The following is a 13,950-nucleotide window of genomic DNA, read 5'->3' as shown; positions in this document are numbered from 1 at the left end:
TCCTTCAGCATAAGCTCCTTACTCAATATGCTGTGGAGGTAACCAAGAGTTTAATTGTATTCACTTTTTCATGATGTGGTTGGTCACATTCGAAACTTTATGTAAAAGAACTCAGCATTTTTCCTGGTTATGTGTATGGAGTTTGAACGGTTTCTGGAGCTGCAGATTTTCTAAGTTTGTGAGCATACCTTCAAATTGCTTCATTCTTGGTGTTCTCATTGTGCAGGGATCTTCATAATAATTTTCTGTATGGAAGTATTCCATCTTCTCTTGCAAACCTGCGCAACTTGACATTTCTGTAAGTTTTTTTGATTGGCAGCATTGTTTGAGTCCTGTTTTTGATGCTTGCCTAACGTTTTCTTTTCTTTATTGTGGGTCTTGTGACACAAATCTTACGTTTGTGCTAGTGTACTGTGAAACTTTGGAATGTAGCTTTTGTTTTGTAAAGTTCTGTTAAAGAGAAAAATATCACATTCTTCATTGTCGTTTAGCTGTGCACATTGGTAGGGCATAGATTTACAACTTCTCATACATTATATATGCCACGTGCCTGGTTTAAAATAAGGGTTGGGTCTTTTGCATAATGCGTCATGACCAGGGAAAAGAAAAGCACAAGATGTGTTGGTGCTCTTGGTGAAGGGAACTTCTTCGACAGTTGCAGGTTGTCAGCCTGCTTTTCCCCTGCTAGCCTGCTGGTATTAGCCTGCTAGGTTTTTGACAGAGGTCAAATATTTTACAAAGAGGGTAAGGGCTCACAGGGCCCAATGGGACTTGGAAACTTGTATTTTTGATGCTGTGGCTAAGGAGGTGATCCAGGACCGTATCCCAAACTTCTCTCAGAGAGCTCTTATGGGTAGAGACACTGCAGTTTGTGGCTCAATTAGGGATTGGCTAGAGGTGTAGTGAATCTGAAGAAGCAGGTATTGAGGAGGTCATTTGATGGGAAGAGGGACTGTTTTGATTTCTTTCGTGACGGAGCTTTAGCTCTTACCTTATGGCACACTGTCCTCTTGATCTTGGTGAGGGATTGATTTTTCTTGCTAAGGAGGTGATCCAGGACCGTATCCCAAACTTCTCCCAGAGAGCTCTTATGGGTAGATTAATTGGAGGCACTGCAGTTTGTGGCTCAATTAGGGATTGGCTAGAGGTGCTGTGAATCTGAAGAAGCGGGTATTGAGGAGGTCATTTGATGGGAAGAGGCACTGTTTTCATTTCTTTCGTGACGGAGCTTTAGCTCTTACCTTATGGCACACTGTCCTCTTGATCTTGGTGAGGGATTGATTTTTCTTTCTGTGCGGTACAAACGTTATGATGATGTTGGTTTTGAGAACGGATGCAAACTGCTGCTTTTTTCAGTGAAAATATCGTTCCATTATTATCAGCAGAGTTTAGGGTGCCCATTATTCCTGTAGTTTGGTTATTTTTTCGGGACGACTTTTGCTAGCACCATTCAACATTTTTTTAGAGTGGCGATGGTTCCATGAGGCATCAATATCTTCTATTAGAGTGGCAGTGGTTCCATTGTGGAGTTCTCGGAGACTCGAGAGCATAACTTTTTGAGATTTATGGTTGAGCATTCCTTTTATCATCACTCTTGGATGCATTGACTAGACTAGCTTTTTGGATTTGAGTATTTTTGTACTATGCTATGAGGAGATTGATATGGTCAGATTCATTGCATATGTGGCACCTACCTTTGGCATTTATTATGATGATCCCATATTTTCATTGTGGAATTTATGAGGGCTGCATGCTTTTTTGGTATAGAGCAGACATTGCTTGTATAGTGGATGCATGTTCAATACTTGACCACCAGGTTTCAGTGCTCCTTGGAGTTACAAGTTCTTGTATAGGGCTTCATGATTAGGATGTCACCTAAATTTTGCAGTGGTGAAGGATGCTGGACTGATGAGTTCTCTACATTGCTTCAGCGCAAAAGTGCACCTGGCAGATTTCTGTATGCATCATGCAGCCAAATGTACTATAAATGTCTGCAAAAGGTCAAATTAATCTCTCAGATTGGAAGTTACAATCATCGTATGTGTGATACAACTCTCTGGTACAAAAACATATAAAAAGATGGATAAAACTAGGAAAGGTGCAGTACATACATTGGGTGTCTCAAAGGAGTTCAAGCTGTAAAAAGGGAAGGGGGGGAGGATGAGGGTACAATAAGATGGTCAAACCCTAAAGGGAGGGTACAATATAATCGGGGGAGAGGTAGGGGTCATCCCACGAATTCTTCTATGGATTTCTAACGTATGGTGTCTTTTTCCCCCCGTAGTAAAGAAGCGTGTAGGCCTTGCCTGACCTCTGAGAATGAAATCCTTGATCCTCCTCCTCGGCAGGCGAGAGTGGTGCAATGATATCCTCCGAGTCTAAATCGTCTGGAGCGCTGAATCTTGGTGGCTCTGTCCACTAGTATGCCTTGTGTATGCCTGCATTCATGCCCGTCTGCTCGAGATGTGAAAAAATCTTTCATGTCTTTTTACAGGCCCTTGATGTATGGGACCTAGTCTAGACCATTGTAATCGGTTTGGTTGGATGTATGATGGATGGAGATATGTGGAGATATCACTAGTCACTATGATCTCTAGGATGATACGATGTGAGGCCACAACTACACGGATTGTGGTTGAGGTACTTCGTAGGTCAGTATCTTACATACATGGCTTGTGGAAGCTTCTAGGTCATTGCTTTGCTTGATTGGTCCTCGAGTCATCTTGGCAGCTAGCCACGGGGGGAGAATCTAGATGTTGGTATGCATAGATGTCCGCCTGATTTCAGTTGCATGGCTTTAATATGGAATGATTGCCACCCTTTCAGTACTTCTTGGATGCACCATCAATTGCAGTCTCCGGTCCAGTGATCGACATGATTATCGGACATGATCTCATGTCGATTGATATAGAGAGGACGTGGATGACAACTCCTCCAGAGCTCTGGAAGAGAATGGTGTTTTACAAAAAACATTTTCATCACACTATTGAGGATGAATTTATTCTACGGCCAAGATACATGGATTCAGACTTGTGGGCGTGCTTGATATGCCATAAAACAGCTTCGGACCTCCTCTCATCAGCTACAGATAGAGGCAGGTAGACACACGCTGGCACTTGCAGAGTAGTGGATATGCCAGCTATGCGACTTAAGAGACAAAGAGAGGAGACAGAGGAGCACTACACATGTTAGCGCTGAGTATATTGTGAGATACGGGGACAATTTCATTGTCTCTTCAGAGTGGGACTTGGGCCTTTGTCCAAGGTGATGGGTTACATTGTCTAGAGGTGCCTTGGGATATTCTTGCTAGAGCTACGCAAGCGCACACATGCTTTATTATGGAGTTCTACGAAGGAGTCAGGACCCATTCGGAGGCAGGTGAGAATCGTTTTTCACAGTGACGGCTCTCAACATGACCCTAGGATATGTTAGTTTTTTGCCCACGGGACTGTTCTAGATAGAGCTAGAGAGATCAGTAGATTTCGACGCCCTTGTACCTCTGCATATCACGTCATCAACATAATTATCGTAGCCGTGTCTTGGCCATTGATGAGAGACTTAGAGCAGCTCAATTCTTTATAGAGGAGGAGATTGATGGATGCATCGGCCCATGAGAGAGTTCATGTGATGGTACTTACAGGGGTAGCTCATTGGAGAGATCATGAGGCCGCTTCCATTGCTTGTTCAGAGAGGGCTTTGAAGTTTGGACCACTCTCCAAAGTCATGAGGTACGAGGATCAGAGATGCCTGGGTTTGTTTTTGCCTGAGCTGCGCACACAGAGAGAGCCTGATGAGAGGAGAGGCTAGCCAGTCTCAGAGACACATTACAGACTTCTTTAGAGCAGACACTGGTCACCTGGAGGAGCTACTACCACAATAGAGCTTGTCGCCTCACACCAGAGGCACACTTATTGAGTGAGCTACTGAGATGGGGAGATCTAGATGCCCACGACTGCGGAGGACTACACAACATCGACGGAGGCTACATCAGAGGATTCGGATCACTTTGGCCCGACATGCACTACGCCCGGTTCGACTGCTGACCATGGAGATTACTTCAGGTCTCCGCCCACACCCATTCGACCACTACCGGCACTCTCATTGACCGAGCACTGGAACTACAAAGATCCAAACGGCCACGATTGAGGAGAGGGGCTACACAGCATTGACGGAGACTACAACAGAGGATTCGAGCCATACTCTCTCGACATCCAGAGTGCAGATGAGGATGGATTCTAGTAGTAGTAGTATTTTTGTTCTAGTCTCTTTGTACCTAGACATGGTATCAGATTCACAATTTTGTAACAGTTTGGTCTCATAGGTCATTTTGGCCTTTTGAAGACGTTAATATAACATTTCATTTCATTTCTCTCTCTCTCTCTCTCTCTCTCTCTCTCTCTCTCTCTCTCTCTCTCTCTCTCTCTCTCTCTATTGTAGCTTTGTGGACTTCCGCAAAGCTTTTGACACAGTACCCAGAGCTAGAATGATGCGTAGATTATAGGAAATGGGAGTACCCACAGAGCTCATTTGGGGGATCATGGCATTGTACAGATCAGTAGTAGGGCATGTACGCACCCTGGAGGGACTTTCTACACGGGTTCACTCCACTATTGGGGTGAAGCAGGGTTGCCCGCTCCTACTCTTTTCGGTATGTATGTGGATGAGGTTTCTGACTACATTGAGAGCGATGGGGATAAAGGTGCACAGCTGGCAGGGACATGGATTCCACTTTTGTTATATGCTGATGATATAGTGTTGATCTCCGAATCCCCAGAGGGAATGCAACGTCAATTGGATGCTTTGCATACGTTTGCTCACGAGAGTGGTCTGTCTGTCAACCTTGGTAAAACCAAGGTTATGGTGTTTAATACCACCCCACAGTGGATCAGGAGGTCAGCACCTGCATTCACATACGGCCAGGAGACTGTGGAGTACACAGACGCTTACACTTACCTTGGAGTGGTTTTTAGCGGACCTACATTCTCACTCAGAAGAGCAGCAGAGACCAGACTGACTAGAGCCCACGCAGCATTGGGTAGATTGGAGAGGATGTGTTCGCAGGTTCAGTTTCAGGAGCCCCGGACGAAGCTCTAGCTCTTTGACACCTTGGTGGCTTCAGCATTGCTCTATGGGGCTGAGATATGGAGACCTTCATTGGATCACCACGGGAGGCCGGGTCGCACAGACGGATGGGGGAACATGGAGAAACCTCTCGTCTCTATGATCTCGCGGCTCATTAGGGCCAAGGCATCAGTACCACGGGCCATTATCTGAGTAGAGCTAGCGGCCCCCCCACTAGTGGTGGAGGCGCTCACCAGATCAGTCTCCTTCATAAACCGCACATGGGAACTTCCCAGAGATAGATATGCCCGCATTGCACTTGAGTCCTCCTGAGAGTTAGCCATACAAGGAGATACAACATGCTGGTATGGGGAGATGACATCATGGTTTCAGGTGCATGGGTTCAGCATAGACAGGCTGCCACCATTCCAGTACTCATTGGATGCACCATCTCTCTTTCTTACACAGTCGGAGATCACCAAGCTCATCCGCCAAGACCTGACCCAGCTAGACACCAGGAGGACATGGATACAACCAGCATAAGAATTGGGCACGAAGATGGCTTTCTACAGAGACCACCTTCTCCAGCTCACGGAAGATGGTTTTGTGACGAGACCAAGATACATGGATACCCACTTGTCTCATGGGATAGGATGTGCTATTGGCCAGTTACGCACATCGTCTCACCGGCTGCGGATTGAAACTGGGAGATACAGCGGAGTACCAGCAGAGGCCAGGACATGCCCCTTGTGTGACATGGAACCTGAGACAGAGCTGCATTATACATGCCAATGCCCCATCTACTACGAGATACGAGGCCGCTTCCATTGCTTGTTCAGAGAGGGTTTTGGACCACTCTCAAGAGTAATGGGATACGAAGATCAGAGATGCCTGGGTTTGTTCTTGCTCGAGCTGCGCAGACATAGAGAGAGCCTGATGAATGGCGAGGCTAGCCAGTCTCAAAGACGGATCACAGACTTCTTCAGAGCAGACATGGGACAGCCGCAAGAGCCACTCCCACAGCAGAGCTCCCCCTTGTCTCACACGAGAGGCACGCTGATCGACCGAGCGATTGAACTAGGGAAATCCAGGCGCCCACGACTGCGAAGGACTACACAGCATCGACGGAGGCTATGTCAAAAGATTTGGAGCACGCTGGCCAGGCATGCACGACGCCCGGTCAAACTACTAAGCATGGAGGAAATTGATGAGATTCACCAACGACCGATGCTAGATCTTTTGTGATTGAGCTATCCCAACAAGCCGCCCATTTTTGCTTTTTTGCTTAGCTCACATCGACCAATCTAGGATCCCATAGTATATATCTTTGTTTTGCACTGTTGTTAGGTTATTTTGTTACTCTGACTTTGTATCGGATCCACCACCTTGTAACTTTCTGGTCTCATAGGTCACTATGGCCTTTTGAAGACGTTAATATAACATTTCATTTCTCTCTCAGGAGTCGAGGAGCGTGGCCATGTTGAGGTAACCCTACTTACAAGAACCCTAACTGAGTCTAGTGTGCCACTCTCGACTACTTCCAAATGCCAGCACGCAGCCGCCGCCACCGTTGCTAGCCCGGGCCATGTCTGCCTGCAGGCAACTTATACCTTGTCTTGCGCTCCAAGGCTGTGGCGCGTTTGACTCTGCCCATCACTTCCACCTGTGCTGGCTATCCTGCCTTTTTCGATCATGCTCAGCCCCTGCAACCGCCCTGCAAAAGCCCGCTGCCCGCTTCATCCTTAGCCTGCTGCACCCTTCTCCTATTAATTGTTTGTTTACTAACGGCTTTTGTTTTATCCTAAAGAGAATGGAAGATGTTTTTATTTTGAAAATAGAGAATAATTGGGCATGCTTTTGTAGTTTTTTATGTTCTATATTAGTTGTTCTTGAGAGTTGGGTTTGTTTTGATCTCTCATGAGATGCTTTTGACTTGTAGGGACTTGAGAAACAATAATCTTAGTGGGGAATATCCAATCGAATTAAATAATCTGACAGATTTCAGGTGCTGTTCAGTTGCCTTATTCGTTGAATTCTTTCAAATTGTCTTCTTCTTGTGGCACTTCTTTTTTTTTTGAAACAAACAGGTGAAGAATAATACTCTTTTTGAGGGAAGATAATGCAATGAAGCCCTTCGCTTTTAGAAAAGTAAACATTTAGTAGATTCATGACTCACAAACCATTTAGTGATTACCATCACTGTTTTGGAAGACCTGTTAGGCTTGAGAGAGGCTTGAGAGGTCAACATCAGGTCTCTCAGGCACATGATTTTACTACTTAAGGTGATTAACTGATGCACTTTTGGTAAAATCCTTCGCTTGGATTGCTTAGGGCATTCAACATGGCAGCTCTTTAAGAAAGCCTTCAGGTTCATAATCAAAAGATTGAGGACTTCATACAGTAGGGCATGTGTCGACTGTTATTCTATAAATCTCTCCAATTGCTAGCCGTAATGATTTTGTATATATTTATGTCCCTTTTCAAGGTTTATGGATAGACAGGAATAAGGTACTCTTGATCGAGATTTTTACACAACCAATCTTAACCTCCATCTTTGCCCAGGCATCTATATCTTGCACACATTGGAGAGTATTTTCTCACAGAGCAAGTATGCATGTGGGAGTGGTAGATTTCATGTACAGCAAATAACATTCAACTTTCACTCGTAAGGGAATCCTGCTTCTGATGACTTCTTACCTTGATTATGGACTGGTGTGGACTTTGGAGTATGGGTTGGACTGTTTGGGACTCTAGAGAGGCTTGGGACTATCCATTGTTGAGAATTCAGGCTCTTCTGTTTGAGGCTTGGGACTCTGGAGAGGCTTGGGACTATCCATCGTCGAGAATTCTTGGGCTCCTTCCTCCTCATTAGCCCCTCCGTCTGCATGGTGAATATGTTCTTTTTCCTCTTGTGCCTTCTGTTCATCTTGCATTTCTGTGTAGATTCTCGCATTTTCAAGTAACGGGCCTCTGCGAGATCTGTAATCAAACATCTTGTGAGAATGCTATCAGCATGACATTGTCCATCAATATTCCCAATCCTTGGTCACGGTTGGAATAGTTTTTAAAACTAATAATCCAGTTTTACACTATCAAGACAAAGATCTAGCTATTTCTCATATGAGCAGGTGCTGGGAAAACCAGCATTGGAGAAGCATTGTGAGGAGTCAAGAGTTATAATAGCCCCAGTAGCTATTTGGAAGATAAATATCAATGTTCACCTGCTGTCATCTGGACTTCACCTATATCAAACTGATACAGGTAAACAAGTATGGAGAAACTTAGAAGCAACACGTTCTAGGAATGAAATTGTTGAGCCGTGAGGGCTAGCATGTGCAATATGAGTTGCTCAAAAACTATGCATGATGTGCTCTGCATCTCTCTCATGACTGAAACTGCAAATACACCTGCAATGGCTGACCCTTCAAGGTACAGGCACAGTGATCAGAATAATCATGGCAACTGCCAACACGGGCGACCGGCAACTGTGGGTTAACGGGTGTACCCATTAACACTTGGCATTCTTGGTGGTTCTGAACTTGTTTGGACATATTCAAACCCACGAGGGTGACAATTGAACAGGGAACAAAAATACAGAAATAACACTGACTAATAGTTTTAACTTTTGTGGTACAAAAAGGGAAAATAGCTATGAACAAAAATACAGAAATAACACTGACTAATAGTTTTGTGGTACAAAAAGGGAAAATAGCTATGAACTTTGAACTGCTTGAAAATGGCAGTGTGTAAACCGGCAAAACACTAGTTCACTTATTACAAGGTGGGATTCCTAATGCCCTTCACTCAGGATCTTTAATATCACCCTCATTGTCAGGAGATGCGCAACAGGGGCATTAGCGTGTTGTTCTGGTGAGAGATTTGGCGGTGGAGGATTCTGCTGCACAAGAGGGGAAACTTGGACACTGACTGAAACAGGTCAAGCTTGCAGTGGCCAGAATTGCAAATGTGGTGGTGCAGTGTGCGTTTCTAGGAAGAGCCGGATATTTCAATGCGACGGCTTAGGCATATCAACATCGAAATACAATATATCTTGAATTTTTTCTCAAGTATTGCACAGCCGATGTGAAGAATCACCGGTTCCGCAGAGCGTTGGCATTGATAGCATCATTGTCGGCACGGTACGCCACCATAACATTCTGCAGGTTTTCTTCGCCTTTGTCCTTCATCTTTGTCAAGCTGCACTTGCGCTTCTGGCGCAGTGTTGTGCACTCAATCACAGTCTTTAAGCTCACCGACCAGCTTCTTGTTCCTTTACTGCGTTTAAGTGCATCATTCAGGTGTTCCACCTTGTTCTTTAGGCGAGCGTTTTGCAGGTCAGCACTCCGGAGCTTCTTCCACAATTTTGCAATTTGATTATTGAGATCCGGAGTCTCTGGCTCTAAGTTACATAGGTGACATATCCTGGCCCCTGCTGGCACCCCTCGAAATCGGCCAGTCTCGATCTGGAGCTGATGTGAGGATGTGCGTATCTGCTCAATAGCGCATCTTATCCCATGACATAAGTGCGTATCCATGTATGCAGCCCTAGTCACAAAGCCGTCCTCCGTGAGTTGGAGAAGATGCTCTCTGTAGAAGGCCATCTTCGTGCCCAACTCCTGTGTCTGCTGTATCCATGTGCTCCTGGTATCTAGCTGAATCAGGTCCTGGGGTATGAGTCTGGTGATCTCTGTCCGTGTGAGAGACAGGGAGGGTGAATCCGGGGAGTATTGAAACGGAGGCAATCTATCCATGTTGAAACCATGCGACTGAAACCATGCTATCATCTGTCCATACCTACATGCTGTATCGCCTTGTAGAGCTAGTTGTCGAGATGACTCCAGGGCCAGCCGAGCGTATTTGTCCCTGGGGAGATCCCATAGACCGTGCATAAAGGATACTGATCTGGTCAATGCCTCCACCACTGCCCGGGGGGGGGGGTCTAGCTCGGCTCGGATAATCTCATGCGGCACTGAGGCCTTAGCCCGAATCATCTGAGCGATCATAGAGACCAGAGGCCTCTCCATACATCTCCATCCATCTGTGTTACCAGATCTCCCATGGTGGTCTACTGAGAGTCCCCATACCTGAACTCCATAGAGCATAGCTGGAGTCACTAGAGTGTCAAAAAGCGAGAGCTTTGTTCGCGGTTCCTGAAACTGAACCTGCGAACACATCCTCTCTAGTCCTCCCAAAGCTGCATATGCTCTCGTCAGTCTAGTCTCTGATGCTCTCCTAGTGAAAACACCGGTCCATCGAAGACTACCCCAAGATAAGTATATGCATCTGTGTACTCCACAATCTCCTGGCCATACGTAAATGTGGGTGCTGACCTCATGACCCACTGTGGTGTGGTGTCGAACACCATAACCTTGGTCTTCCCCAGGTTGACAGACAATCCACTGTCAGGAGCAAATGTATGCAGAGCATCCAAATGACGCTGCATCCCCTCTGGAGAGTTAGAAATCAGCACAATATCATCAGCATATAGTAACAATGAAATCCATTGCCCTGCTAGTTGAGCCCCCCTGTCTCCATGACGCTCTATTGTCAGACATTGCCTTAGTGGTGTGTACCCGCCCCATCATTGTCTTGTATGGAGCCAGAATACCCCATATCAGCTCTGTAGGCACACCCATGTCCTGTAGTCTGCGTACAAGTCTGGCTCTGGGCACTGTATCAAAAGCTTTGCGGAAATCCACAAAGCTACAATAGATCCTCTTGCCATGGTGTCTACCTTCCTCAATAATAGCTCTGAGTGTCAGAATCTGGTCGAGAGTGGAGAAACCTCTCCTGAAAACTGCTTGCCCTGGTGCTCTTATGCCCTCTCGCTCTGTGCATCTACTCAGCTCCTGCTCAAGAACGGATGCATACAATCTAGCTAATGTGTGACCAACCATGATGGTGCGATAATTCTCGGGAATCATGGGATCTCCTGACTTGAAAATAGGCACAATCGTGGACATACTCCAAGTCTTAGGGAAGCGTTCATACATGGCTCGATTAAACATCATAGCCAGGAGCTCTGCAAGCATATCTGTGGCATGGATGAAGTGCTCTGCTACCATACCATCATGATTCTGTGCTGTCCTTGTCTTCATCTTGTCAATGGCTTTCCTTACCCTCTCGGCGGTAAAGAAAGAAGATGTCTCCGGGCATGTCTCTAGTGGGTCTGGCATAGGTGGTTGCCCTGATGCTGTGTAAAGAGATGTGGCATATTCCCCCCATGTCTCAGTGGAGGTGACCGCTGGTGGTGGTGAATGCTCGTGGAACTAGGCAGCAAAAGATAATCCGTGACTGTCTATGTGTGGTAATTCCCATGAGCACTTCCCTCTGTAATTTGATCCTCGTCTCTCTACACTCCTCATCATACTAGCTGTTCTGGGAGCATGCTCCCAAAACGTCTCCGTGTAGGGTGGCTGTGGGGGTATGCCTCTGATGCTGCATCATGGAGCGTCTATGTCAGTATCTGAGTGAGTTCATCTAGTGGCCGTCCCGGCTCTGGGTGCATAGCTGCTTGTATATCTCATCCAGATGCACATAATTCTTCTTCCTCATGAAGGTATACCGAGTGTGTGTGGGGACCTCTCCTAACAGAGTTGTGCTGAACTGAAAGGTGAGGGTGAAAGACAAGATAGCATGATCAAGTGCTACTCGAACTGGCCTAGTGCCCACCATGAAATCCCGAAAGAATGAAATGAGACCTGACTGGGCCATAACACAGTCCACTCTGCTGGCACCATGTCGGTGTGGAAAGCAAGTAAAACCTTCGGCTGTCGAAAGTCTTTGTAGGCCATTCAAAATGGCCAATCTAGGTGCGGTTCCCATATCTATCAAGTATCTACCATACTTAGTGTATTCCTCATCTTGTGATAGTTTGGATAGACCCATGTCTGTAACGTCCAGCTCCCTAAGCATCTCCTCGGAAGTATCATAAATTATTGTCTGGTGGTGGGCAGTCCTAGCCCCTAGTATGATAATGTCACCATCCTTGGAAAACTCCCATATGTCATTATCCAAAATAGCAAAGGGGGATTGTCCCCTAGGTGATGCATATAGTGACGTACTCGAAGGAAAGTAATAGATAGCAATGTAGAGGTATCTGCCCGTCTCTGCCGTGAGTCTCACCCACATGTTCCTAGCCTGTTGTCACAAGACGGGCACCACGTGCCAATAGAAAAGAATAGATTGAACAGATTTTTAGCACTTCAATAAAAGCAGAACTGAGAGAGAGACGACTCGCGACATAGAGTGGCGGAATTCCACCCCAGAGAGAATTGGCCCCAAACCTTGGCGCCCCTTTCGGTATTTCTTTATATTGCATCAACATAGTACAAGCTGGTACTCCAGACTTTGCACCTTCGCCAGGAAGCATGCCAGAGAATGAGCCCTAACCTCATATTTAAAGGCCCTTGGCCTAAAAAGCAATTACAGTGAAAAGCCTTCAAAGTTAAAAGCATCTGGTCCAAAAGCAAAGCCAAAAAGCTGCCAACGTAAATCACGGAAATCTATACAGCCTGCCATGTTATCAGCCAGCTCAATTTTCAAAAATCTCCCTATTGTCCTTGGGTTTAGGGTTAGGGTTTTTATAGTTTTAGGGTTAGGATTTCTAGAATTAGGGTTTTAGCAGTTAGGGTTTTTGGAAAAAATTAGGGTTAGGGTTTTTGCTCTCGAGCAGCCACGTCATCACTTTGTGACAGTTTAGGCCCCTTGGCCACATCTGTAAGTTGGCTCCATTCTTTAGGCTTTGACATGTCAGTAGTTTGTTACATCTCCCCTTCTTGAAAGTTGAAAGAGGGTAATTGTCCGCGATACAGCATATCTGCAAAACAACTCAAGTTAGCTCAAAAATTTCCGAGGGACATTCTGGGGGACAATTGGTTTGCTCTTTTTATTAAGGAGTTAGCTTCTCCTTTCTTCTCTTTTGATCAAGGAGTTAGCTTCTCCTTTCGGCTAATTTGATCAAGGAGTTAGCTTCTCCTTTCTGCTCTTTTGATCAAGGAGTTAGCTTCTCCTTTCGTCCTGATCGGAACTCTTGATATTTCGGCGTAGCAAAATTAGGCATCACACTTAGACTGTACTGATCTTCCACGGGTCTCTTGATGCACTAAAATTACATACCCAGGCAATCTCATCCAATTAGGAATATTCAGTAATTGACACATCACAATGCAACACAAATGCTCACATATGCATGTTACAAGACACAACAAACAACGCCGCTGAGCACTCCCCCGAGACAAACAGTCTGCGGTATGAAGCTACTCAACGACTACCTCGTCACTCCCCCCGCAAATAACCTAAAAAGGTTCGGGCCATGAGCTCAGAGGGCTGTACAACCAAACGCTCCCCAGACTGCAGTCTGCTCGCTCGGAGGTTCAAGCATACAACCAAATGCTCCCTAGGCATCGACCTGCGTCGTTCGGAGGTTTTCTAGCATACAACGAAACGCTTCCCAGGCATCGGCCTACGTCGTTCCGAGGTTCAAACAATACCAAAACAATATTTCTCACTTCTCCACCCAGGAGTAAAAATCACCAATCAATGAAACGAGTATTGAAACCAGAGTCAAACATTTCAAATCGGCACCGAGACAGGTTTAAAACAGATAGCATCCATTTCAAACAAAGTTCAAACAATACTTTCTCAAACAATGTTCAAAAGTATCTAACTAGAAAACAACTAGAGAGGTCATTCAGGGTTTTGTTTGGACAATCGAACTTTGAGGACAACGGGCTTGCTCTTCTGCATCACGGTGATGGTTCGGTTCCGCAACTGGAGAGTTGCATCATTCTTGTCGTGCCAGGGCATGCCCAAGAGAACGTCGAAATTGCCCAACTTCATAATGTGGAAATTGGCTTTTCCATGATAATCTTGTATAGTCACTGGAAG

The 13,950-nt window shown here is 45.7% G+C and overlaps 1 protein-coding gene across 3 annotated transcripts in view; it reads left to right on the top strand.

Annotated features, from left to right (window-relative positions):
• LOC147452035 (putative LRR receptor-like serine/threonine-protein kinase At1g05700) overlaps positions 1-13,950 on the top strand; it is a 129,781-nt gene that overhangs the window by 38,056 nt on the left and 77,775 nt on the right. For all 3 annotated transcript variants that reach the window (XM_086517866.1, XM_086517864.1, XM_086517865.1), the window contains 2 exons: positions 227-298; positions 7,001-7,066. In XM_086517866.1, the coding sequence (XP_086373992.1) occupies positions 227-298; positions 7,001-7,066 (138 nt within the window). The remainder of the gene's footprint in view (positions 1-226; positions 299-7,000; positions 7,067-13,950) is intronic.

The sequence above is a fragment of the Adiantum capillus-veneris genome, chromosome 8, assembly GCF_014529385.1.
Source record: "Adiantum capillus-veneris isolate H3 chromosome 8, ASM1452938v2, whole genome shotgun sequence".
NCBI lineage: Eukaryota > Viridiplantae > Streptophyta > Polypodiopsida > Polypodiales > Pteridaceae > Adiantum > Adiantum capillus-veneris.
This window is presented reverse-complemented; position numbering and strand designations above follow the sequence as displayed.